This window comes from Petromyzon marinus, unplaced genomic scaffold (genome assembly GCF_048934315.1).
Source record: "Petromyzon marinus isolate PM22_M1 ecotype Great Lakes invasive population unplaced genomic scaffold, UKy_Petmar_22M1.pri1.0 PM_Scaffold_385, whole genome shotgun sequence".
Classification (NCBI taxonomy): Eukaryota; Metazoa; Chordata; class Hyperoartia; order Petromyzontiformes; family Petromyzontidae; genus Petromyzon; species Petromyzon marinus.
The window spans coordinates 10,469-37,463 of record NW_027423374.1 but is presented as its reverse complement, the minus strand read 5'-3'; the positions used below and the strand labels follow the sequence as shown (position 1 = coordinate 37,463).

Genomic DNA, 26,995 nt, shown 5'->3' with positions numbered 1-26,995 from the left:
CACTCACCCACTCACTTACTCACTCACTCATCCAGCCACCCACCACTCACTCACCCACTCACCCACCCACTCATCCACTCACCCACTCACCCACCCACCCACCCACTCACTCACCACTCACCCAACCACTCATCCACCCACTCACCCACCACTCAACCACCCACTCACCCACCCACTCACCCACCCACTCATCCACCCACTCACCCACCCACTCACCCACTCACCCACCCACTCACCCATCCACCCACTCACTCACCCATCCACCCACTTACCCATCCACCCACTCACTAACCCATCCACCCACTCACTCACCCACCCACTCACCCACCCACTCATTCACCCACCCACTCACCCACCCACTCACCCACCTGTCCACTCATCCACCCACTCACCCACCACTCACCCACCCACTCATCCACCCACTCACCCACCCACCCATCCACTCACCCATCCACCCACTAACTCACCCATCCACCCACTTTCCCATCCACCCACTCACTCACCCAACCACCTACCCACTCACTCACTCACCCACTCACCCACCCACTCACCCACCCACTCACCCACCCACCCACTCACTCACTCACCAACCCGCCCACCCGCCCACTCACCCGCCCACCCACTCACCCACCCACTCACTCACCCACCCACTCACCCACCCACCCACTCACCCACCCGCCCACCCGCCCACTCACCCGCCCACCCACTCACCCACCCACCCACCCACTCAGTCACCCACTCACTCATTCACCCACTCATCCACCCACTCACCCACCCACCCACTCATCCACTCACCCACCCACCCACTCACCCACTCACTCATCCACCCACTCACTCACCCATCCACCCACTCACTCACCCATCCACCCACTCACTCACCCATCCACCCACTCACTCACCCACCCACCACTCACCCACCCACCCACTCACCCACCCACCCACTCACCCACTCACTCACTCATCCACCCACTCACTCACCCATCCACTCACTCACTCACCCACCCACCCACCACTCACTCACCCACTCACCCACCCACCCACCCACTCACCCACTCACTCACTCACCCACCCACCACTCACTCACCCACTCACCCACCCACCCACTCACCCACTCACTCACTCATCCACTCACCCACCCACCCACTCACTCACTCACCCATCCACCCACTCACCCACTCACTCACCCATCCACTCACTCACTCACTCAATCACCCACCCACCCACTCACTCAATCACCCACCCACCCACTCACTTACTCACTCACTCACCCAGCCACCCACCACTCACCCACCCACTCACCCACCCACTCATCCACTCACCCACCCACCCACCCAACCACTCATCCACCCACTCACCCACCACTCAACCACCCACTCACCCACCCACTCACCCACCCACTCATCCACACACTCACCCACCCACTCACCCACCCACTCACCTACCCATCCACCCACTCACTCACCCACTCACCCACTCACTCACCCACCCACTCACTCACCCACTCACCCACCCACTCACCCAATCACCCACTCACCCACCCACCCACTCACTCACTCTCCCACTCACCCACCCACTCACCCACTCACCCACCCACCCACTCACCCACCCACTCATCAACTCACCCACCACTTGTATAAGAAATCAGAATAAATTTATTGGGTTAAACATTTGCAATGGTTGAACAAGAGTCGCCTGTATACCTTCCCATCATCTCCATGGCAACTGCCCCCATCATCTCCATGGCGACCGCCCTCATCATCTCCATGGCGACCACCCCTCTCATCTCCATGGTGACCGTCCCCATCATCTCCATGGCGTCCGCCACCATCATCTCCATGGCGACCACTCCTCTCATCTCCATGGCAACTGCCCCCATCATCTCCATGGCGACCGCCCTCATCATCTCCATGGCGACCACCCCTCTCATCTCCATGGTGACCGTCCCCATCATCTCCATGGCGACCGCCACCATCATCTCCATGGCGACCACCCCTCTCGTCTCCATGGCAACCACCCCATCATCTCCATGGCGACTGCCCTCATCATCTCCATGGTGAACGACCCCATCATCTCCATGGTGAAAACACCTCATCTCCATGGCATCCACCCCATCATCTCCATGGCGACTGCCCCCATCATCTCCATGGTGACCCCTCCACACTCCCCCCCTCATCTCCATGGCGATCACTCCCCCTCACTCTGGCTTCCCACAATGCTGTGCGGCGCTGTCTCCCACCTCCTTCCTGCACGAGGGAGGGAAATCAGCAAATTCATTATTTAATTATTCACATGTGGCCTGCTCCAGGCCTCAGGGCCCAGGCCAAGGCCCCAGGCCCCCAGACCCCCAGGCCCCAGGGACCAAGGCCCCAAGGCCCCAGGGCCCTAGGCCCCAAGGTCTCAAGGCTCCAGGCCCCAGGCCCCAGGAACCAAGGCCTCAAGGCGCCAGGACCCCCAGGCCCCAAGGCCCCCAGGCCCCAAGCACCAGGCCCCAAGCCCCCAGGCCCCAAGCCCCCAGGCCCCCAGGCCCCAAGGCCTCAAGGCCCCCAGGCCCCCAGGCCCCAGGCCCCAGGGCCCCAGGCCCCAGGGCCCTAGGCCCCAAGGCCCCAAGGCCCCAAGTCCTCAAGGCCCCAGGGCCCCAAGGCCCCAGGCCCCAAGGCCTCAAGGCCCCAGGCCCCAGGCCCCAAGGCCCCAGGCCTCAGGCCCCAAGACCCCAGGCCCCAAGGCCTCAAAGCCCCAGGGCCCAGGGCCCAAGGCCCCAGGGCCCTAGGCCCCAAGGCCCCCAGGCCCCAAGCACCAGGCCCCAAGCCCCCAGGCCCCAAGCCCCCAGGCCCCCAGGCCCCAAGGCCTCAAGGCCCCCAGGCCCCCAGGCCCCAGGCCCCAGGGCCCCAGGCCCCAGGGCCCTAGGCCCCAAGGCCCCAAGGCCCCAAGTCCTCAAGGCCCCAGGGCCCCAAGGCCCCAGGCCCCAAGGCCTCAAGGCCCCAGGTCCCAAGGCCTCAAGGCCCCAGGCCTCAGGCCCCAAGACCCCAGGCCCCAAGGCCTCAAGGCCCCAGGGCCCAGGGCCCAAGGCCCCAGGGCCCTAGGCCCCAAGGCCCCAAGTCCTCAAGGCCCCAAGTCCTCAAGGCCCCAAGGCCTCAAGGCCCCAGGGCCAAAGGCCTCAAGGCCCCAGGCCCCAAGGCCTCAAGGCCCCAGGCCTCAAGGCCCCAGAGCCCAAGGCCTCAAGGCCCCAAGGCCCCCAGGCCTCAAGGCCCCAGGGCCCCCAAGGCCTCAAGGCCCCAGGCCCCCAGGCCCCAGGGCCCTAGGCCCCAAGGCCCCAAGGCTCCAGGCCCCAGGCCTCAAGCAGTTTGATTTCTGGCTCCGTGACTCAAAATTCTTGATTAAATTTTACACCGCATACTGTACAGCCCGTTACCATGGCGATGATGGTGATGCTGCTGCTGATAATGATTCTGATGATACTGCTGATGATGCTACTGATGATGCTGTTGATGATAATTATGCTAATGATGATGTTGCTGTACTTACGGCTGTTTGTGGACATCTTTCACAACAACCTCCTCATCCTCATCTGTTTCATCCTCATCTGTCTCATCCTCCTCCTCCTCACTGAGCGTAGATTCGGTCTGGGAGTTGAACCCAGGACCAGCCAACTCTGGGGTGGAGGTGGTGGAGGTGGTGATGGGCGATGGGGGCTTCTCAGTGGGCGGGCTCAGCGGAGCGTTGAGAAAGAGTTCGATGTAGCGACGGCCTGCAACACACACACAGATACACACACACAGACACACACGTAGATATATATACACACACACAGATACACACACAGATATACACACACAGACACACACATAGATATATATACACACACACAGATACACACAAACACAGGCACACACACAGACACACACGTAGATATATACACACACACAACAACAACCGCCATTCGCCACTAAGTGGCGGTGACGTCACCACGACGCTTGTGCCAGGCTATGTGCACCCTGAGGCCACGTGAAGTGTCGAACGCCCGCTGGCATGAGGTCATGGGGCAGACCCAGGTGCCACGGGTCGACTGACTGAGATGACTGGCTGATGCACCACCTGTGCCCCCTACTGTGCCAACCTGCTGTGCTTTGGCCACCCGGCACTCCGCTCGTTGTTGTGAGCGTCGCTCCTCCGCCCTCCGTTGTTGTTGGAGGGCGACTACCTCCAACTGCCCAGTAGCATCCTTCACGAGCCTCCTCCACAGAGGCCGATCTTGACACCGCTGGTACCAGTCATCGGCAAGTCCACTCAGCTCCACGTCCTCCTGTACCACATCACTCCATCTCTTCTCTAGCCCGTGCCGCGCCCGCTTTGCCCCCTCAATCCGGCCGAACAAAAGCTGTTTCGGCATGCGGTGGCTGGGCATGCGGGCTACATGACCCAGCCATCGCAGCCTTGCCTGCCGGAGGAGCTCACCGATGGGACTTTGCCCAGATCTTTCAAGGATTTGTGAGCTCCTCACACAATCCAGTCTGGTTACACCCAGGATGGATCGTAGGCAGGCCAGCCTAAATGTTTCTAACCGGCGAAGATGCTCCATTAGGGGGGTCCACGTTTCGCAAGCGTAGAGAAGGGAGGGAATGACTGTGGCCGAGAAGACCTGAAGCTTGGTGCGGAGCAACAGACCAGGTAGCTTCCACACAGCGTTACGCAACCGATGAAAATATATTGCCGCTCGACTGATTCGGAGTGAGACCTCTGCTGTTAAACTGGAGCCGGCGATAAGCACACTGCCCAGGTATGGGAAACTCTCCACTATTTCCACAACTGCCCCATCACCGATTGGGAGTTGTGGGGGTGGAGTGTCTGATGGTACAAAATACCCAGGCAGGTGCTTAGTTTTGGTGGGGCTGATGGTAAGGCCCCACCTCTTAGTGGCACGCTCCAGTCTCAGCAGCAGCGTCTCCAACTCCTCCTCTGACTGAGCAGCTATTACCAAATCATCAGCATACATAACGTGGTTGAGCAATAGGGAGCCATCCCTTGACCGCACCCGGGCATCGATCAGCCTCCCATTATATCTGTACCATATGGAGATTCCCCCGGTACAGCTATTGAAGGCTTCACGAACTACGTGGTCAAAATAGATGTTAAATGTGGGAGCCAGAGGACATCCCTGTCGCACCCCAAGGTGAACAGGGAATGGCTCTGACTCCGGGCCACGTAGTTTTACCCGGGCCTCTCACCATCATGAAGGTCCTTAATGATCGTGAGCAGAGGGTCAGGGACTCCGAAAGCACGAAGAACAACCCATAGCCCAGGCCTACTGATGGTATCATAGGCCTTGACTAGGTCAATGAAGCAGAGATGTAGGTCCTGTTGGAATTCCCTACACCTCTGCTGTAGCAGACGGACAGAAAATATGGCATCTGTGAAGGACCGCCCTTTCCTGAAACCGCATTGGGGCTCTGCAAGCCTCTCCTCAGCGTGCCTGGCAAGGCGATGTTGAATAATCCTTGCCAGGACCTTTTCCGGCACACTGAGGAGTGAGATGCCCCTGTAGTTGTTACAGTCTGTGCGGTCCCCCTTCTTAAAGAGGGGGACCACCAGGGCATCATTCCAATCCTGCGGAACCCGTCCAGTGGTCCAGACCGTTGTTATGATGTCATATAGGGCAGTCTGTGCACAAACGCCACCCTCCCTCAGCATTTCGCTTGGGAGATCATCTCTGCCCGGTGCCTTTCCTGGTCTCAGACTCTGGATCGCCCTCAGTACTTCCTCAACAGATGGCACTTCAGCCAGCCACTCACAGGGGGTGACTTCCTCCTCCAATATTTGAGGCACCGCAGCCTCGGCAGGGTCATCCCCACTTTGTGCCACGATGTTTTCAAGGCTGAGGGATTCCCCCTCGCCCAGGACCGCACAGAAATGCTCACCAAATTTGCAAACCTATTCCTGGGGGTCGGAGATTAGATCACCGTTCTTTCCCCTAATGATGGTAATAGGTGTGGTGCTGCAGGTTACCTTTTTCATGGAGTTAAATAGGGATTTGTGATATAGATACACACACAGATATACAGACACACGGAGAGATAGATAGATAAATACACATATAGTATCTGCTGCCTCTACAGTAGTATCTACTGACTATGTCTCTGTGTGTGGCTGTGTGTCTCTGCGTGTGTGTTTGTGATCTCCGTGTGTATCCGTGTGTGTCTCTTTGCCTCCGTGTCTCTGTGTGTCTCCATGTCTGTGTCTCTGTGTCTGTGTCTGTCTGTGTGTGTCTCTGTGTGTATCTCTGTGTGTCTCTGCGTGTGCCTCTGCGTCTGCGTGTGTCTCTGCGTGTGTCTCTGCGTGTGTCTCTGTGCGTGTCTCTCTGTGTGTGTCTGTGCATGTCCCTGTGCGTGTCTCTCTGTGTGTCTCTGCGTGTGTCTCTGTGTGTGTCTCTGTGCGTGTCTCTCTGTGTCTGTGAGTGTCTCTGCGTGTCTCTCTGCGTGTCTGTGTGTGTCTCTGCGTGTGTCTCTGTGTATCTCTGTGTGTCTCTGTGTGTGTCTCTGCGTGTGCCTCTGTGCGTGTCTCTGTGTGTCTCTGTGTGTCTCTGCGTGTGTCTCTGTGTGTCTCTGTGTGTCGCTGTGCGTGTCTCTGTGTCTCTGCGTGTGTTTCTGTGTCTCTGTGTGTGTCTCTGTGTGTCTCTGTGTGTGTATCTGTGTGTGTCTGTGTGTGTCTCTGTGTGTGTCTCTGTGCGTGTCTCTGTGTGTCTGTGCGTGTCTCTGCGTGTTCAGCACCCATGTGTTTGTGGTCTCGCTCCATGGCTGTGACGGCGTCTCCGCTGGTGCTGAACTCCACGTCCGCCTCGCCGGTCGGACGGCCGGAGCGAGACACGGACACAGACACACGCACTGGGACAAGCGGGGAGAAGAACTACACAGGCAGAGACACGGGGAGAGAGAGAGACGGGGAGAGAGAGACATGGGGAGAGAGAGACACGGGGTGAGAGACACGGGGATAGAGACACGGGGAGAGAGACACACGAGGAGAGAGACGCGGGGAGAGAGACACGGGGAGAGAGAGACACGGGGAGAGAGAGACACGGGGAGAGAGAGACACGGGGAGAGAGAGACACGGGGTGAGAGACACGGGGATAGAGACACACGGGGAGAGAGACACGGGGAGAGAGACACGGGGAGAGAGAGACACAGGCAGAGACACGGGGAGAGAGAGACACGGGGAGAGAGAGACACGAGGAGAGAGAGACACGTGGAGAGAGAGACAGGGGGAGAGAGAGACACGGGGATAGAGAGAGACACGGTGAGAGAGAGAGACACGGTGAGAGAGAGAGACACGGTGAGAGAGAGAGACACGGTGAGAGAGAGAGACACGGGGAGAGAGAGACACGGGGAGAGAGAGACACGGGGATAGAGACACGGGGAGAGAGACACACGGGGAGAGAGAGACACGGGGTGAGAGACACGGGGATAGAGACACGGGGAGAGAGACACACGGAGGGAGAGAGACACGGGGAGAGAGACACGGGGAGAGAGACATGGGGAGAGAGACACGGGGATAGAGACACGGGGAGAGAGACACGGGGAGAGAGACACGGAGAGAGAGACACGTGGAGAGAGAGAGACACGGGGGGAGAGAGACACGTGGAGAGAGAGAGAGACGGGGAGAGAGAGACACGGGGAGAGAGACACATGGAGAGAGAGACACGGGGAGAGAGAGACACGGGGAGAGAGAGACACGGGGAGAGAGACACGGAGAGAGAGAGACGCGGGGAGAGAGAGACACGGGGAGAGAGAGACACGGGGAGAGAGAGACACGGGGAGAGAGAGACACGGGGAGAGAGACACGGGGAGAGAGAGAAACACGGGGAGAGAGAGACACGGGGAGAGAGAGACACGGGGAGAGAGAGACACGGGGAGAGAGAGACACGGGGAGAGAGAGACACGGAGAGAGAGACGCGGGGAGAGAGAGACACGGGGAGAGACACGGGGAGAGAGACACGGGGAGAGAGAGACTCTGTCTCTCTGTCTCAGCATCTCTCTCCGTGTCTCTGTGTCTCTATGTCTCTCTCTCGCTCTCTCCGTGTCTCTGTCTCTCTGTGTCTCCGTGTCTCTCTGTGTGTCTCTCTCTGTCTCTCTCCGAGTCTCTGTCTCTCTGTGTCTCATCATCTCTCTCCGTGTCTCTGTCTTTATGTCTCTCTCTCTCTCTGTCTCTCTCCGTGTCTCTCTGTGTCTCAGTATCTCTCTCCGTGTCTCTCTGTGTCTCTATGTCTCTGTCTCTCTCCGTGTTTCTGTGTGTCTCTCCGTGTCTCTGTCTCTCTGTGTCTCCGTGTCTCTCTCCATGTCTCTCTGTGTGTCTCTCCGTGTCTCTGTCTCTCTGTGTCTCCGTGTCTCTCTCCATGTCTCTCTGACCTCCCGGATGTCTTGCTCCGTGGCTTCAAAAGGCAATCCTCGCATGTGAACACAGAACCCGGAGCCTGGACACACACAGACACACACAGATACACACTCAACAACAACAACCACCATTCGCCACTAAGTGGCAGTGACGTCACCACGATGCTTGTGCCAGGGTATGTGCACCCTGAGGCCACATGAAGTGTCGAACGCCCGCTGGCAGGAGGTCACGGGGCAGACCCAGGTGCCATGGGTCGACTGACTGAGATGACTGGCTGATGCACCACCTGTGCCCCCTACTGTGCCAACCTGCTGTGCTTTAGCCACCCGGTGCTCCGCTCGTTGTTGTGAGCGTCGCTCCTCCGCCCTCTGTTGTTGTTGGGAGGGCGACTGCCTCCAACTGCCCACTAGCGTCCTTCACGAGCCTCCTCCACAGAGGCCGATCTTGACACCGCTGGTACCAGTCTTCGGCAAGTCCACTCAGCTCCACGTCCTCCTGTACCACATCACTCCATCTCTTCTCTAGCCCGTGCTGCGCCCGCTTAGCACCCTCGATCCGGCCGAACAAAAGCTGTTTCGGCATGCGGTGGCTGGGCATGCGGGCTACATGACCCAGCCATCGCAGCCTTGCCCACCGGAGGAGCTCACCGATGGGACCTTGCCCAGATCTTTCAAGGATTTGTGAGCTCCTCACACAATCCAGTCTGGTTAAACCCAGGATGGATCGTAGGCAGGCCAGCCTAAATGTTTCTAACCGGCGAAAATGTTCCATTAGGGGGGGTCCACGTTTCGCAAGCGTAGAGAAGGGAGGGAATGACCGTGGCCGAGAAGACCTGAAGCTTAGTGCGGAGCGACAGACCAGGTAGCTTCCACACAGCGTTACGCAACCGATGAAAAGATATTGCCGCTCGACTGATTCGGAGTGAGACCTCTGCTGTTAAACTGGAGCCGGTCAGAAGCACACTGCCCAGGTATGGGAAACTCTCCACTCTCTCCACAACTGCCCCATCACCGATTGGGAGTTGTGGGGGTGGAGTGTCCGATGGTACAAAATACCCAGGCAGGTGCTTCGTTTTGGTGGGGCTCATGGTAAGGCCCCACCTGAATTTGGAGCTTTTGCGACTGCAGGAATTATTCTTTGTTTGTTATTTTTTTCGGTAAAGTCACGTAGAAATAATAAAATAACATAATAGTGTACGACGTTTCGATTGCAACACAAGCAATCATCATCAGGTACAGAAGAGCTAAATTTACGAGAGAGAGGAGACACATAACCGCAGATATATATATACAGACACAGATACAACAGGGGATAAAGAGAGAGAGAAACGTGGGAGCACACTAAATCAAACAGGTTTTAGCAAGATTTGGAAACTATATAACGCAACACAGACGGTCGGTCAAAACACAATTAACGCAAGGTCAGGTTGATTACGTTATTTCAAAGATTGCTAGATTGTAAGTTAAGTGTGAAATATGGTTTCCAAATCTTGCTAAAACCTGTTTGATTTAGTGTGCTCCCACGTTTCTCTCTCTCTGTATCCCCTGTTGTATCTGTCTGTATATATATCTGCGGTTATGTGTCTCCTCTCTCTCGTAAATTTAGCTCTTCTGTACCTGATGATGATTGCTTGTGTTGCAATCGAAACGTCGTACACTATTATGTTATTTTATTATCTCTACGTGACTTTACCGAAAAAAAACACAAAGAATAAAGATCCCAACCTCTTAGTGGCAAGCTCCAGGTTCAGCAGCACTGCCTTCAACTCCTCCTCTGAGTGAGCAGCAATTGCCAGATCATCGGCATACGTAACGTGGTTGAGCAATAGGGAGTCATCCCTTGACCGCACCCGGGCATCGATAAATCTCCCACTGTATCTGTACCAGATGGAGATTCCCCCCGTACAGCTATTGAAGGCTTCACAAACTACGTGGTCGAAATAGATGTTAAATAATGTGGGAGCCAGAGGACATCCCTGTCGCACCCCAAGGTGTACAAGGAATGGCTCTGACTCCCGGCCTCGTAGTTTTACCCGGGCCCGCTCACCATCATGAAGGTCCTTAATGATCGTGCGCAGAGGGTCAAGGACTCCAAAAGCACGAAGAACAACCCAGAGCCCAGGCCTACTGATGGTATCATAGGCCTTGACCAGGTCAATAAAGCAGAGATGCAGGTCTTGCTGGAATCCCCTAAACCTCTGCTGTAGCAGACGGACAGAAAATATGGCATCTGTGCAGGACCGCCCTTTCCTGAAACCGCATTGGGGCTCCGCAAGCCTCTCCTCAGCATGGTGCCCGACAAGGCGATGTTGAATAATCCTTGCCAGGACCTTTCCTGGCACACTGAGGAGTGAGATGCCCCTGTAGTTGTTACAGTCTGTGCGGTCCCCCTTCTTAAAGAGGGGAACCACCAGGGCATCCTTCCAATCCTGCGGAACCCGTCCAGTGGTCCAGACTGTTGTTATGATGTCATATAGGGCAGTCTGTGCACAAACGCCACCCTCCCTCAGCATTTTGCTTAGGAGATCATCTCTGCCCCGCTGCCTTTCCTGGTCTCAGACTCTGGATCGCCTTCAATACTTCATCAGCAGCTGGCACCTCAGCCAGCCACTCACAGGGGGTGACTTCATCCAATATTTGAGGCACCGCAGCCTCAGCAGGGTCATCCCCACTTTGTGCCACAATGTCTTCCTGGCTGAGGGATTTCCCCTCCCCCAGAACCTCACAGAAATGCTCAGCAAATCTGCAAACCTGTTCCTGGGGGTCGGAGATTGGATCACCGTTTTTTCCTCTAATTATGGTAATAGGTGTGGCGCTGCAGGTTACTTTTTTGATGGAGTCAAATGGAGATTTGTGATCGCGGGCCACTGAGGCAGACTCCATCTCCTCAGCAACCCACGACCACCACCCATCCTTGCAGCGCCTCACGGCTCTCCGAACCTCCGAGCGAAGGCTGCGGTAAGCCTCCTCATTCTCTGACGTGGGATTCTGTAGCCGATGACAGTGGGCCTGTCGCTTTTTCTCAACTATCCTGAACACTTCTTCTGTCAGCCAGGGTCTCTGGGGAGGTCTGGACCGCGTACCCAAAGCAGCCATTGCAGCTGCATGAGTCACAGTCCTAAACCTCGCCCATTTCCCCTTTACATCAGGAGTGGGGGACGATGCCAACCCAAGCTGCAAGCGATGATGAAATTCTCGCTTGCAACTTTTATCAGATAACTTAGACCAGGCCACTTTAGGTTGGAATGGGATCCTGGGTGTACACCCACCACCGGAGTGGAAGAATGGCAGGCGCATCTTACAGATGACAAGTCGATGGTCAGAGGGCAGATCAGCTCCACGGTAGGTCCTGGTGTCAAGGACATGGGCTCCCATCCGCTGGTCCGTCACTATGTAGTCCAGCAAATGTTCTTGCTTGGACCCGGCATGCATCCATGATGTTTGTGTGGATGCGCCGATGCAGGAACAGTGTGTTGGTAATTACAAGCCCATGAGCTGCACAAAAATCTAGTAGCCTCCTGCCATTGTTTTGAGCTGATCTGGACCATGCCTTCCAATAACTCCCGACCAGGTGCCAGTATCATGACCAACTCGGGCATTGAAGTCACCCAACAAGATGACTCTATCCCGAGGGGCCACTTTAGCCAGCACCTGTGACAGGAGGTCATAGAAGGCATCTGACTCATCGGCCTTGCCTGCATCCCTCCACAGATGTTCGTCTTCGGTGGGGGCATAAGTAACCACGACCACCACTCCTCGCCTCTGGTTGATGGGAAGGCGAGCCCAAAGTAGTCTGGGGCTTACAGCATCCCACACCTCAGCGCCACGCTCCCACGCCCCCTTCATTCTTTTGTTCAAAAGAAGACCCACACCCTGTTGTTTGGCAGTCTGCTGCCCCGAGTAGAGGACTGTCCACCCCTCATGGTGGCAGGAGCCAGAGCCGGTCCACCGGACCTCCTGAATGCCACAGAGATCCAGGCGGTACCGGTCCAGCTCCCGACAGAGGAGTGGGAGCCTCTCCTCCGCAGTGAGCGTTCGAACATTCCACGTGGCCACACGTAGTGGTTTAATGTTGTTTCTGGAGGAGCCCCGAGGGTAAAGATTCAGTCTCCTAGACAGAGACACACGCAGACAGAGACACACTAAGAGACAGACGCAGATAGACAGACACGGAGAGATAGGCATGAAGATAGATGCACACAGATAGACACACAGATAGACACACGCAGAGAAAGACACACACATACACACACAGATACACACATACACACACATATACACACACACAGATACACACACACATACATACACACACACATACATAAACACACATACATACACAGATACACACACATACACATACATACACACAAAGATACACACATACACACATACACAACAACAATAACAACCGCCACTCGCCACCGATTTACGGTGACGTCACCACAATGCCTGTGCCAGGCTAGGTGCATGAGGAGGTCACGGGACAGACCCAGCAGGTGCCATGGGTTGACTGCTGCTGCTGTGCCAGGCTAGGTGCACGAGGAGGTCACAGGACAGACCCAGCAGGTGCCATGGGTTAACTGCTGCTGTGCCAGGCCAGGTGCATGAGGAGATCACGGGACAGACCCATAGACCCATAGAGACCCACAGAGACTCCTACAGAGATTGATATAGTCCTATAGAGACACCCAGACCCATACAGACCCACAGAGACCCAGAGACATCCATACAGACCCACATATTAGCACAACACACACTACACTACGCGCTACACACTACACTACACACACTAACTAGACGCTACACTACACACACTACACTACACACACTACAATACACACACTACACTACAATACACACACTACACTACACACACTACACTACGCACTACACACACTACACTACACACACTAACTAGACACTACACTACACACACTACACTACACACACTACACACACTACACTACACTAACTAGACACTACACTACACACACTACACACTACACTACACTACATTCTCCACTACACTACACACACTACACACAATACACTACACTACGCACTACAGACACCACACTACACTACACACCACACTACACACCACACTACACTACACACCACACTACACACACTACACTACGCACTACAGACACTACACTACACACACTACACACCACACTACACTACACACCACACTACACACCACACTGCACACAACACTACGCACTACACACACAGACACAATCCAGATCCTCACTCTGCTCTCCATGGCTCCGCTCCAGGTTTTGGTAAACTCCGTCTCGCCACACTCCGCCGCCACCCCCCCAGGGCCCCGACGCCCGACGAGAGCGGGGAGCCCTCCCAAAGCCCGGAGCGGGATCCACAAACCGGGATCCGGAGCCCGAGTCCGGAAATTGTTTATTCTGCTTCTGGAATCCCGGATTTGGATTTTGGAATCCCGGATTGGGATTCTGGAATCCAGCATTGTGATTCTGGAATCCCGAATTGGGATTCCGGAAACCAAGATGCGGATTCTGGAAACCTGGATTCGGATTCTGGAATCCAGGACTGGGATTCTGGAATCCAGGATTGGGATCCGGGTTCTGGAATCCAGGATTGGGATTGTGAAATCTAGGTGGGGAGTTTTGTAATCCCGTGGCCGGGTTTTGAAAGTTCGGGTTGGAGTATCCAAAATCCGGGCCGGAGTTCCAATCTCCGGTTCGGGGATTCCGGAATCCCGAAGCGGCATTGGGGATTCTGGCTCCGGGATTTGCGGACTTCTGCCGGAGAGCCTTGGAGGGGATGACGGTGACGATGTCCTCACTGCGGCAGCGATAGACCTCCACCATCCTGCAACAACAACAACAACGTCAACAACAACGTCAACAACATCGTCAACAACATCAACATCGTCAACAACAACAATGTGAACATCGTCAAAATCAACAACGTCAACAACAACAACATCGTCAACAACAACAACATCGTCAACAACAACAACATCGTCAACATCGTCATCATCAACATCGTCAACAACATCAACAACGTCAACGTCAACAACAACATCGTCAACAACATCAACATCAACAACATCGTCAACAACAACATCAACAACATCGTCAACAACAACATCAACAACGTCAACAACAACATCAACAACAACATCAACAACAACGTCAACAACATCAACATCGTCAACAACATCAACATCAACAACATCGTCAGCAACAACATCAACAACGTCAACAACAACAACATCGTCAACAACATCAACATCAACAACATCGTCAACAACAACATCAACAACGTCAACAACAACATCAACATCAACAACATCGTCAACAACATCAACAACGTCAACAACAACATCAACAACATCGTCAACAACATCAACAACGTCAACAACAACATCAACAACAACATCGTCAACAACATCAACAACAACGTCAACAACATCAACATCGTCAACAACATCAACATCAACAACATCGTCAACATCAACAACGTCAACAACATCAACAACATCAACATCAACAACAACGTCAACAACAACAACATCGTCAAGAACATTAACATCAACAACATCGTCAACAACATCAACAACATCAACAACGTCAACAACAACATCGTCAACAACATCAACAACATCAACAACGTCAACAACAACAACATCAACAACATCAACAACAACGTCAACAACAACGTCAACAACAACAACATCAACAACGTCAACATCAACAACAACGTCAACAACAACATCGTCAACAACATCGTCAACAACAACATCAACAACAACATCGTCAACAACATCGTCAACAACAACATCAACAACAACATCAACAACAACGTCAACAACAACATCAACAACGTCAACATCAACAACGTCAACAACAACAACATCGTCAACAACAACATCGTCAACAACATCAACAACGTCAACAACAACATCAACAACATCGTCAACAACAACATCAACAACGTCAACAACATCAACAACAACATCAACAACATCGTCAACAACATCAACAACAACGTCAACAACATCAACATCATCAACAACATCAACAACATCGTCAACAACAACAACATCAACAACGTCAACAACATCAACAACATCAACAACATCAACAACAACGTCAACAACAACAACATCGTCAAGAACATTAACATCAACAACATCGTCAACAACATCAACAACATCAACAACAACAACATCAACAACATCAACAACAACGTCAACAACAACGTCAACAACAACAACATCAACAACGTCAACATCAACAACAACGTCAACAACAACATCGTCAACAACATCGTCAACAACAACATCAACAACGTCAACGTCAACAACAACAACAACATCAACAACATCAACAACGTCAACATCAACAACGTCAACAACAACAACATCGTCAACAACAACATCGTCAACAACATCAACAACGTCAACAACAACATCAACATCAACAACATCGTCAACAACATCAACAACGTCAACAACAACATCAACAACAACATCAACAACATCGTCAACAACATCAACGTCAACAACATCAACGTCAACAACATCAACATCGTCAACAACATCAACAACATCGTCAACAACAACAACATCAACAACGTCAACAACATCAACAACATCAACAACATCAACAACAACGTCAACAACATCAACAACATCAACAACATCGTCAACAACATCAACAACATCGTCAACAACAACAACATCAACAACATCAACAACGTCAACAACATCAACAACATCAACAACATCAACATCAACAACAACGTCAACAACAACAACATCGTCAAGAACATTAACATCAACAACATCGTCAACAACATCAACAACGTCAACAACAACAACAACATCAACAACAACGTCAACAACGTCAACAACAACAACATCAACAACGTCAACATCAACAACAACGTCAACAACAACATCGTCAACAACATCGTCAACAACAACATCAACAACAACATCAACAACAACGTCAACAACAACAACAACAACATCAACATCAACAACGTCAACAACAACAACATCAACAACAACATCAACAACAACGTCAACAACAACAACATCGTCAACAACAACAACATCGTCAACAACATCAACAACATCGTCAACAACATCAACGACATCGTCAACAACAACTTCTTCACATCCACCTTTGTATCCCCTCCCCCCCCCCCACTCTCTCACCTGTAGCCCCCACTCACTCACCTGTAGCCCCCCACTCTCCTGTGCCCCCCACTCTCTCTCACCTGTAGCCCCCCACTCTCTCACCTGTAGCCCCCCACTACCTGTAGCCCCCCACTCTCTCACCTGTAGCCCCCCACTACCTGTAGCCCCCCACTCTCTCACCTGTAGCCCCCCACTACCTGTAGCCCCCCACTCTCTCACCTGTAGCCCCCCAATACCTGTAGCCCCCCACTCTCTCACCTGTAGCCCCCCACTCTCTCTCCTGTGCCCCCCACTAACTGTAGCCCCCCCACTCTCTCTCCTGTAGCCCCCCACTCTCTCACCTGTAGCCCCCCACCCACCTGTAGCCTCCCACTCTCTCACCTGTAGCCCCCCACTCTCTCTCCTGTAGCCACCCACTACCTGTAGCCCCCCACTCTCTCTCCTGTAGCCCCCCACTACCTGTAGCCCCCCACTCTCTCACCTGTAGCCCCCCACCCACCTGTAGCCCCCCACTCTCTCACCTGTAGCCCCCCACTCTCTCTCCTGTAGCCACCCACTACCTGTAGCCCCCCACTCTCTCACCTGTAGCCCCCCACTACCTGTAGCCCCCCATTCTCTCTCCTGTAGCCCCCCACTCACCTGTAGCCCCCCACTCTCTCTCCTGTAGCCCCCCACTCACCTGTGCCCCCCACTCACCTGTAGCCCCCCACTCTCCTGTGCCCCCCACTCTCTCTCACCTGTAGCCCCCCACTCTCTCACCTGTAGCCCCCCACTACCTGTAGCCCCCCACTCTCTCTCCTGTAGCCCCCCACTACCTGTAACCCCCCACTCTCTCACCTGTAGCCCCCCACTACCTGTAGCCCCCCATTCTCTCTCCTGTAGCCCCCCACTCACCTGTAGCCCCCCACTCTCTCTCCTGTAGCCCCCCACTCACCTGTGCCCCCCACTCACCTGTAGCCCCCCACTACCTGTGCCCCCCACACTCAACTGTGCCCCCCACTACCTGTGCCCCCCACTACCTGTGCCCCCCACTACCTGTGCCCTCCACTCACCTGTGCCCCCAACTCACCTGTGCCCCCCACACTCACCTGTGCCCCCCACTACCTGTGCCCCCCACACTCACCTGTGCCCCCCACACTCACCTGTAGCCCCCCACTACCTGTGCCCCCCACTACCTGTGCCCCCCACACTCACCTGTAGCCCCCCACTACCTGTGCCCCCCACTCACCTGTGCCCCATCATCTCTCCGTGTCTCCGCGTGGCTCTCTCAGCGGTCTCTGGGCTGTCAAAGACCACGAAGCCCAAGCCGGAGCCTCTCCCAAACTCGTCCACACACAGAGTCACCGACTCTGTCTCTACGGGGATGTCTACACACAGACACAGAGACACAGAGACACGGGGAGAGAGACACACTCACTCATACACTCACTCATACACTCACTCATACACTCACTCACTCAAACACTCACTCACTCATACACTCACTCACTCATACACTCACTCACTCGCTCACACACTCACTCACTCACTCATACACTCACTCACTCACACACTCACTCACTCACACTCTCACTCACTCGTCCACACACAGAGTCACCGACTGTGTCTCTACGGGGATGTCTACACAGAGAGACACAGAGACACAGAAACACACTCACTCACTCACTCATACACTCACTCACTCACACACTGACTCACTCATACACTCACTCACACACTCACTCACTCACACACTCACTCACTCACTCATACACTCACTCACTCACTCACCCACTCACTCATACACTCACTCACTCACTCACCCACTCACTCACCCACTCACCCACCCACTCACCCACTCACCCACCCACTCACTCACTCACTCACCCACTCACTCACCACTCACTCACTCATACACTCACTCATACATTTACCCACTCACTCACCCACTCACTCACTCTCTCACTCACTCATTCACTCACTCACTCACTCATACACTCACTCACTCACACACTCACTCACTCACTCACACTCTCACTCACTCGTCCACACACAGAGTCACCGACTGTGTCTCTACGGGGATGTCTACACAGAGAGACACAGAGACACAGAAACACACTCACTCACTCATACACTCACTCACTCACACACTGACTCACTCATACACTCACTCACACACTCACTCACTCACTCATACACTCACTCACTCACTCACCCACTCACTCATACACTCACTCACTCACTCACCCACTCACTCACCCACTCACCCACCCACTCACCCACTCACTCACTCACCCACTCACTCACTCATACACTCACTCATACATTTACCCACTCACTCACCCACTCACTCACTCTCTCACTCACTCATTCACTCACTCACCCACTCACTCACTCACCTACTCACCCACTCACGCACCTACTCTCTCACTCACTCACCCACCAACTCACTCACTCACCCACCCACCCACTCACCTACTCACCCACTCACCCACCTACTCTCTCACTCACTCACCCACCAACTCACTCACCCATTCACTCACCCACCCACTCACCACCCACCCACCCACCCACTCTCTCACTCACCAGGAAAGAAGAGTTGAACGTCGTGGACTGAGGCTTCGTAGAGGAGTCCCCGCAGCCGGACGCAGCGCTCCCGGGCGAGAGAGACTCTCCAAGTCTCCTGGGCGAGCTCCAGCTGAGACAGCGAGGACTGAGTGACTGGGGAGAGAGTGGGGAGAGTGGGTAGAGAGTGGGGAGCGTGGGTGGGGAGAGAGTGGGGAGAGAGTGGGGGGAGAGTGGGGAGAGAGTGGGTGGGGAGAGAGTGGGGAGAGAGTGGGGAGAGAGTGGGTGGGGAGAGAGTGGGTGGGGAGAGAGTGGGGAGAGTGGGGAGAGAGTGGGTGGGGAGAGTGGGTGGGGAGAGAGTGGGTGGGGAGAAAGTGGGGAGAGAGTGGGGGGAGAGTGGGTGAAGAGAGAGTGGGGGGAGAGTGGGGAGAGGGTGGGGAGAGTGGGGAGAGAGTGGGGAGAGAGTGGGGAGAGAGTGGGGGGAGAATGGGGGGAGAGTGGGGAGAGTGGGGAGAGAGTGGGTGGGGAGAGAGTGGGTGGGGAGAGAGTGGGTGGGGAGAGAGTGGGTGGGGAGAGTGGGGAGAGAGTGGGGAGGGAGTGAGTGAGTGAGTGGTGAGTGAGAGACTGAGTGAGTGACTGAGTGAGTGAGTGACTGAGTGAGTGAGTGTGTGAGTGAGTGAGCAAGTGAGTGAGCAAGTGAGTGAGTGGGTGAGTGACTGAGTGAGTGAGTGTGTGAGTGAGTGACTGAGTGAGAGACTGAGTGAATGTGTGAGTGAGTGACTGAGTGAGTGGTGAGTGAGTGAGAGAGTGGTGAGTGAGAGACTGAGTAAGTGACTGAGTGAGAGACTGAGTGAGTGAGTGACTGAGTGAGTGAGTGTGTGAGTGAGTGAGCAAGTGAGTGAGTGTGTGAGTGAGTGGGTGAGTGACTGAGTGAGTGAGTGTGTGAGTGAGTGACTGAGTGAGAGACTGAGTGAATGTGTGAGTGAGTGACTGAGTGAGTGGTGAGTGAGTGAGAGAGTGGTGAGTGAGAGACTGAGTAAGTGACTGAGTGAGAGACTGAGTGAGTGACTGAGTGAGTGAGTGACTGAGTGAGTGAGTGTGTGAGTGAGTGAGCAAGTGAGTGAGTGGGTGAGTGGGTGGGTGAGTGACTGAGTGAGTGAGTGACTGAGTGAGTGAGTGTGTGAGTGAGTGACTGAGTGAGAGACTGAGTGAGTGAATGACTGAGTGAGTGACTGAGTGAGTGACTGAGTGAGTGAGTGACTGGGTGGTGAGTGACTGAGTGAGTGAGTGAGTGACTGAGTGAGTGACTGGGTGGTGAGTGACTGAGTGAGTGACTGAGTGAGTGAGTGACTGAGTGAGTGACTGAGTGAGTGAGTGAGTGACTGAGTGAGTGACTGAGTGACTGAGTGAGTGACTGAGTGAGTGACTGAGTGAGTGAGTGTGTGACTGAGTGAGTGACTGAGTGAGTGAGTGAGTGACTGAGTGAGTGAGTGAGTGACTGAGTGAGTGAGTGACTGAGTGAGTGACTGAGTAAGTGACTGAGTGAGTGACTGAGTGAGTGACTGAGTGAGTGACTGACTGACTGAGTGAGTGACTGAGTGAGTGACTGAGTGACTGAGTGAGTGACTGAGTGACTGAGTGAGTGAGTGAGTGACTGAGTGACTGAGTGAGTGACTGAGTGAGTGAGTGACTGAGTGAGTGACTGAGTGAGTGAGTGACTGAGTGAGTGAGTGAGTGACTGAGTGAGCGAGTGAGTGACTGAGTGAGTGAGTGAGTGACTGAGTGAGTGACTGAGTGACTGAGTGAGTGACTGAGTGAGCGAGCGAGTGACTGAGTGAGTGACTGAGTGAGTGACTGAGTGAGTGACTGAGTGACTGAGTGACTGAGTGAGTGAGTGACTGAGTGACTGAGTGACTGAGTGACTGACTGAGTGAGTGACTGAGTGACTGAGTGAGTGACTGAGTGACTGAGTGAGTGACTGAGTGACTGACTGAGTGAGTGACTAAGTGACTGACTGAGTGAGTGACTGAGTGAGTGAGTGACTGAGTGAGTGACTGAGTGAGTGACTGAGTGTGTGACTGAGTGAGTGACTGAGTGAGTGACTGAGTGAGTGACTGAGTGACTGACTGAGTGAGTGACTGAGTGACTGACTGAGTGAGTGACTAAGTGACTGACTGAGTGAGTGACTGAGTGAGTGTGTGACTGAGTGACTGAGTGAGTGAGTGACTGAGTGAGTGACTGAGTGACTGAGTGAGTGACTGAGTGACTGACTGAGTGAGTGACTGAGTGAGTGACTGAATGACTGACTGAGTGAGTGACTGAGTGAGTGTGTGAGTGACTGACTGAGTGAGTGACTGAGTGAGTGACTGAGTGAGTGAGTGACTGAGTGAGTGACTGAATGACTGAATGACTGAGTGAGCGAGCGAGCGAGCGGCCGACCCGCCATCCCCTCCCTGCCCCTCACCCGTCACGTATCTCCCGCCCATGCGGTCGCCGTTCCGTGCCAGCGCCTTGCTCAGCTCCTCCTCCGCGCCCTCCGGGCCCCCGCCGACCACCACGAAGCTCTCCCCTCGGGGCAGGCCCGAGGGGAGGAAGGTCGGCACCAGGAGACGGAGCGTCACACCGGGCCCCAGAAAGGCCGCTACGCGCGGTCCGCTGGCTGAGCTGGCGTACGGCAGCCCGGACAGCAGTAGCACCGCCACCGGTGGTGGTGGTGACGGGGGTGGTGGTGGTGGTGGTGGTGGAGACGCGGAGGTGGTGGTGGTGGTGCTGTGGGGGAGATGGTGGGGAGGAGAGGGGAGAGAGGGTGAGGTGGCGGTGGTGGTGGTGGTGGGGGTGGTGGTGGTGGGGGTGGTGGTGGTGGGGGTGGTGGTGGTGGTGGAGGTGGTGGTGGTGGAGGTGGTGGTGGTGGAGGTGTTGGTGGTGGTGGTGGAGGTGTTGGTGGTGGGGGTGGTGGTGGTGGAGGTGGTGGTGGTGGAGGTGGTGGTGGTGCTGGGGGTGGTGGTGGTGGTGGTGGAGGTGGTGGTGGGAGTAATGGTGGTGGTGGTGGAGGTGGTGGAGGTGGTGGTGGTGGCGGTGGTGGCGGTGGAGGTGGTGGTGGTAGTGGTGGAGGTGGTGGTGGTGGAGGTGGTGGTGGTGTTGGTGGAGGTGGTGGTGGAGGTGGTGGTGGAGGTGTTGGTGGTGGGGTTGGTGGAGGTGTGATGGTGGCGGTGGTGGGGGTGGTGGTGGAGGTGTTGGTGGTGGGGTGGTGGTGTGGGGGAGAGAGATGGGGAGATGAGGAGAGGAGGTAGGGGAGGCTGCGGATGATACTGATTATGATGATGCTGATAATGATACTGCTGATGATACTGATTATGATGATGCTGATGATACTGCTGATACTGATTATGATGATGCTGATGATGATGATACTGCTGATACTGATTATGATGATGCTGATGATACTGCTGATACTGATTATGATGCTGATGATGATACTGCTGATGATGCTGATGATGGTGCTGCTGCTGATGATGTTGATGATAATGGTGCTGATGCTGATTATGATGATGTTGATGATGATGGTGCTGATGTTGATGATGATGGTGTTGATGCTGATTATGATGATGCTGATGATGATAATGATTCTGATGATGCCGATGATGATGATGCTGATGATGCTGCTGATGATGATGCTGCTGATGATGCTGCTGATGATGCTGATGATGATGCTGCTGATGATGGTGATGCTGCTACTGCTGATGATGCTGCTGATAATGATGCTGCTGATGATAATGATTCTGATGATGATGATGCCGATGATGATGATGCTGATGATGCTGCTGATGATGATGCTGCTGATGATGATGCTGATGATGCTGCTGATGATGGTGATGCTGCTACTGCTGATGATGATGCTGCTGCTGATGATGCTGCTGATGATGATGCTGGTATCATACTCTGCCCTCTGCTTGTCGGTGTCTCTGAGGGGGTACTCGGGAAGCGGTGGATAACCTCCTCCTCCACCTCCATCATCATCATCATCAGCAGCAGAGGAGGAGGAACCCTACACACATCATCATCATCAGCACCACCACCTTCATCATCATCATCACACACACAGACACACACACAGACACACACATACAACAACAACAACCGCCATTCGCCACTAAGTGGCGGTGACGTCACCACGATGCTTGTGCCAGGCTATGTGCACCCTGAGGCCACGTGAAGTGTCGAATGCCCGCTGGCAGGAGGTCACGGGGCAGACCCAGGTGCCACGGGTCGACTGACTGAGATGACTGGCTGATGCACCACCTGTGCCCCCTACTGTGCCAACCTGCTGTGCTTTAGCCACCCGGCGCTCCGCTCGTTGTTCTGAGCGTCGCTCCTCCGCCCTCCGTTGTTGTTGGAGGGCGACTACCTCCAACTGCCCAGTAGCTTCCTTTCACGAGCCTCCTCCACAGAGGCCGATCTTGACACCGCTGGTACCAGTCATCGGCAAGTCCACTCAGCTCAACGTTCTCCTGTACCACATCACTCCATCTCTTCTCTAGCCCGTGCCGCGCCCGTTTAGCCCCCTCAATCCGGCTGAACAAAAGCTGTTTCGGCATGCGGTGGCTGGGCATGCGGGCTGCATGACCCAGCCAACGCAGCCTTGCCTGCCGGAGGAGCTCACCGATGGGACCGTGCCCAGATCTTTCAAGGATTTGTGAGCTCCTCACACAATCCAGTCTGGTTAAACCCAGGATGGAGCGTAGGCAGGCCAGCCTAAGAAGATGTTCCATTAGGGGGTCCACGTTTCGCAAGCGTAGAGAAGGGAGGGAATGACCGTGGCCGAGAAGACCTGAAGCTCAGTGCGGAGCGACAGACCAGGTAGCTTCCACACAGCGTTACGCAACCGATGAAAAGATAATGCCGCTCGACTGATTCGGAGTGAGACCTCTGCTGTTAAACTGGAGCCGGTCATAAGCATACTGCCCAGGTATGGGAAACTCTCCACTCTCTCCACAACTGCCCCCTCACCGATTGGGAGTTGTAGCGGTGGAGTGTCCGATGGTACAAAATACCCAGGCAGGTGCTTAGTTTTGGTGGGGTTGATGGTAAGGCCCCATCTCTTAGTGGCACGCTCCAGTCTCAGCAGCAGCGTCTCCAACTCCTCCTCTGAATGAGCAGCTATTACCAAATCATCGGCATACATAACGTGGTTGAGCAATAGGGAGCCATCCCTTGACCGCACCCGGGCATCGATCAGCCTCCCATTATATCTGTACCAAATGGAGATTCCCCTGGTACAGCTATTGAAGGCTTCACGAACTATGTGGTCAAAATAGATATTAAGTAATGTGGGAGCCAGAGGACATCCCTGTCGCACCCCAAGGTGTACAGGGAATGGCTCTGACTCCCGGCCACGTAGTTTTACCCGGGCCCGCTCACCATCATGAGGGTCCTTAATGATCGTGAGCAGAGGGTCAGGGACTCCAAAAGCACGAAGAACAACCCAGAGCCCAGGCCTACTGATGGTATCATAGGCCTTGACCAGGTCAATAAAGCAGAGATGTAGGTCTTGCTGGAATTCCCTACATCTCTGCTGTAGCAGATACACAGACACACACAGACACACACACAGACACACACACATACATACACAGACAACAACAACAACCGCCATTCGCCACTAAGTGGCGGTGACGTCACCACGACCTTGTGCCAAGCTATGTGTACCTTGAGGCCACGTAGAGTGTCGAACGCCCACTGGCAGGAGGTCACGGGGCAGACCAGGTGCCACGGGTCGACTGACTGAGATGACTGAGATGGCTGGCTGATGCACCACCTGTGCCCCCTCCTGTGCCAACCTGCTGTGCTTTAGCCACCCGGCACTCGGCTTGTTGTTGTGAGCGTCGCTCCTCCGCCCTCCGTTGTTGTTTGAGGGCGACTGCCTCCAACTGCCCAGTAGCGTCCTTCACGAGCCTCCTCCACAGAGGCCGATCTTGACACCGCTGGTACCAGTCATCGGCAAGTCCACTCAGCTCCACGTCCTCCTGTACCACATCACTCCATCTCTTCTCTAGCCCGTGCCGCGCCCGTTTAGCCCCCTCGATCCGGCCGAACAAAAGATGTTTCGGCATGCGGTGGCTGGGCATGCGGGCTACATGACCCAGCCATCGCAGCCTTGCTTGCCGGAGGAGCTCACCGATGGGACCGTGCCCAGATCTTTCAAGGATTTGTGAGCTCCTCACACCATCCAGCCTGGTTAAACCCAGGATGGAGCGTAGGCAGGCCAGCCTAAATGTTTCTAACCGGCGAAGATGTTCCATTAGGGGGGTCCACGTTTCGCAAGCGTAGAGAAGGGAGGGAATGACCGTGGCCGAGAAGACCTGAAGCTTAGTGCGGAGTGACAGACCAGGTAGCTTCCACACGGTGTTACGCAACCGATGAAAAGATATTGCCGCTCGACTGATTCGGAGTGAGACCTCTGCTATTAAACTGGAGCCGGTCATAAGCACACTGCCCAGGTATGGGAAACTCTCCACTCTCTCCACAACTGCCCCATCACCGATTGGGAGTTGTGGGGGTGGAGTGTCCGATGGTACAAAATACCCAGGCAGGTGCTTAGTTTTGGTGGGGCTGATGGTAAGGCCCCACCTCACCACACAGACACACACACAGACAGACACATACACACACACAGACACACACACAGACACACAGACACACACACACAGACACATACACACACTTACCGAGCAGAATGTCCTGCAGCTGGTGTGGACTCTGAGATGATGACTCCTAATCACAACTGATGATGCTGCTGCTGATGATGAGTGATGTGTAGCAGCTATAATAGCAGCAGCAGCAGCAATTCTCATAGGATTAGCAGCTATAGGACGAGCTGCTATAGGATTAGTAGGAATAGGAGCTGTAGGAGTAGCTGCAGCTATAGGGTGAGTAGCTGCTGCTATAGGGTGAGTAGCTGCTGCTATAGGGTGAGTAGATGCAGCTATAGGGTGAGTAGCTGCTGCTATAGGGTGAGAAGCTGCTGCTATAGGGTGAGTAGCTGCAGCTATAGGGTGAGTAGCTGCAGCTATAGGGTGAGTAGCTGCAGCTATAGGGTGAGTAGCTGCAGCTATAGGGTGAGTAGCTGCTGCTATAGGGTGAGTAGCTGCTGCTATAGGGTGAGTAGCTGCTGCTATAGGGTGAGTACCTGCTGCTATAGGGTGAGTAGCTGCTGCTATAGGGTGAGTAGCTGTTGCAGTTCTGTGGATGATTGCCACAGCATAGCGACCGGATAGCAACCTACACATAGACATCGTGTCTGTGTGTCTCTGTGTGTGTATGTGTGTGTGTCTCTGTGTGTCTGTGTCTGTGTGTGTCTCTGTGTGTGTCTGTGTGTGTCTGTGTATGTGTCTGTGTGTCTCTCTGTGTGTCTCTGTGTGTGTCTATCTGTGTGTGTCTGTGTGTGTCTGTGTCTCTCTCTGTGTGTCTGTGTGTGTCTATCTGTGTGTGTCTGTGTCTGTGTGTGTGTGTCTGTGTGTGTGTCTGTGTGTGTGTCTCTCTCTGTGTGTGTCTCTGTGTGTCTGTGTCCAGTAACCCCGGAGGTACAATGCGGTAACCTAAGATGCTGCTGCTGCTGCTGCCACCCCACGTGCTGCTGCTGCTGCTGATGATGATGACTCTGCTGCTGATGCTGATGACTCTGCTGCTGCTGATGATGACTCTGCTGCTGCTGATGATGACTCTGCTGCTGCTGATGATGCTGCTGATGATGATGTTGCTGCCACCCCACGTGGTGCCGTGGGGGTGCCCGCCAGAGCGGTTCAGAGGGCGTCCGGTCAAGCACGTGGAGGGGGCGGTACCGCCCGGTGTGATGACGTCATGTCACCCACCAAGTGTGTTA

The 26,995-nt window shown here is 54.4% G+C and overlaps 1 protein-coding gene across 1 annotated transcript; it reads right to left on the bottom strand.

The window, feature by feature from the left end:
• Nucleotides 1-1,629: 1,629 nt before the first annotated feature.
• Nucleotides 1,630-26,995, bottom strand: LOC116938030 (uncharacterized). The gene is made up of 10 exons (XM_076064332.1): nucleotides 25,842-26,995; nucleotides 23,055-23,161; nucleotides 21,581-21,885; nucleotides 19,138-19,272; nucleotides 17,801-17,939; nucleotides 13,639-14,231; nucleotides 8,394-8,458; nucleotides 6,762-6,897; nucleotides 3,523-3,745; nucleotides 1,630-2,243 (listed from the first exon to the last, which is right to left on the bottom strand). Exons 1-10 carry the CDS (start codon nucleotides 26,406-26,408, stop codon nucleotides 2,195-2,197), a joined length of 2,319 nt encoding a protein of 772 aa, XP_075920447.1. The 5' UTR covers nucleotides 26,409-26,995; the 3' UTR covers nucleotides 1,630-2,194.

Coding starts and splice junctions, on each gene's coding strand:
- LOC116938030 (XM_076064332.1), bottom strand. CDS start 26,408: ATGTCTATGTGTAGGTTGCTATCCGGTCGCTATGCTGTGGCAATCATC. Junction 19,273..21,580: donor GGGCGGGAGATACGTGACGG/GTGAGGGGCAGG, acceptor CTCTCTCCCCAG/TCACTCAGTCCTCGCTGTCT. Junction 3,746..6,761: donor GCGAGACCACAAACACATGG/GTGCTGAACACG, acceptor TGTGTGTTGCAG/GCCGTCGCTACATCGAACTC.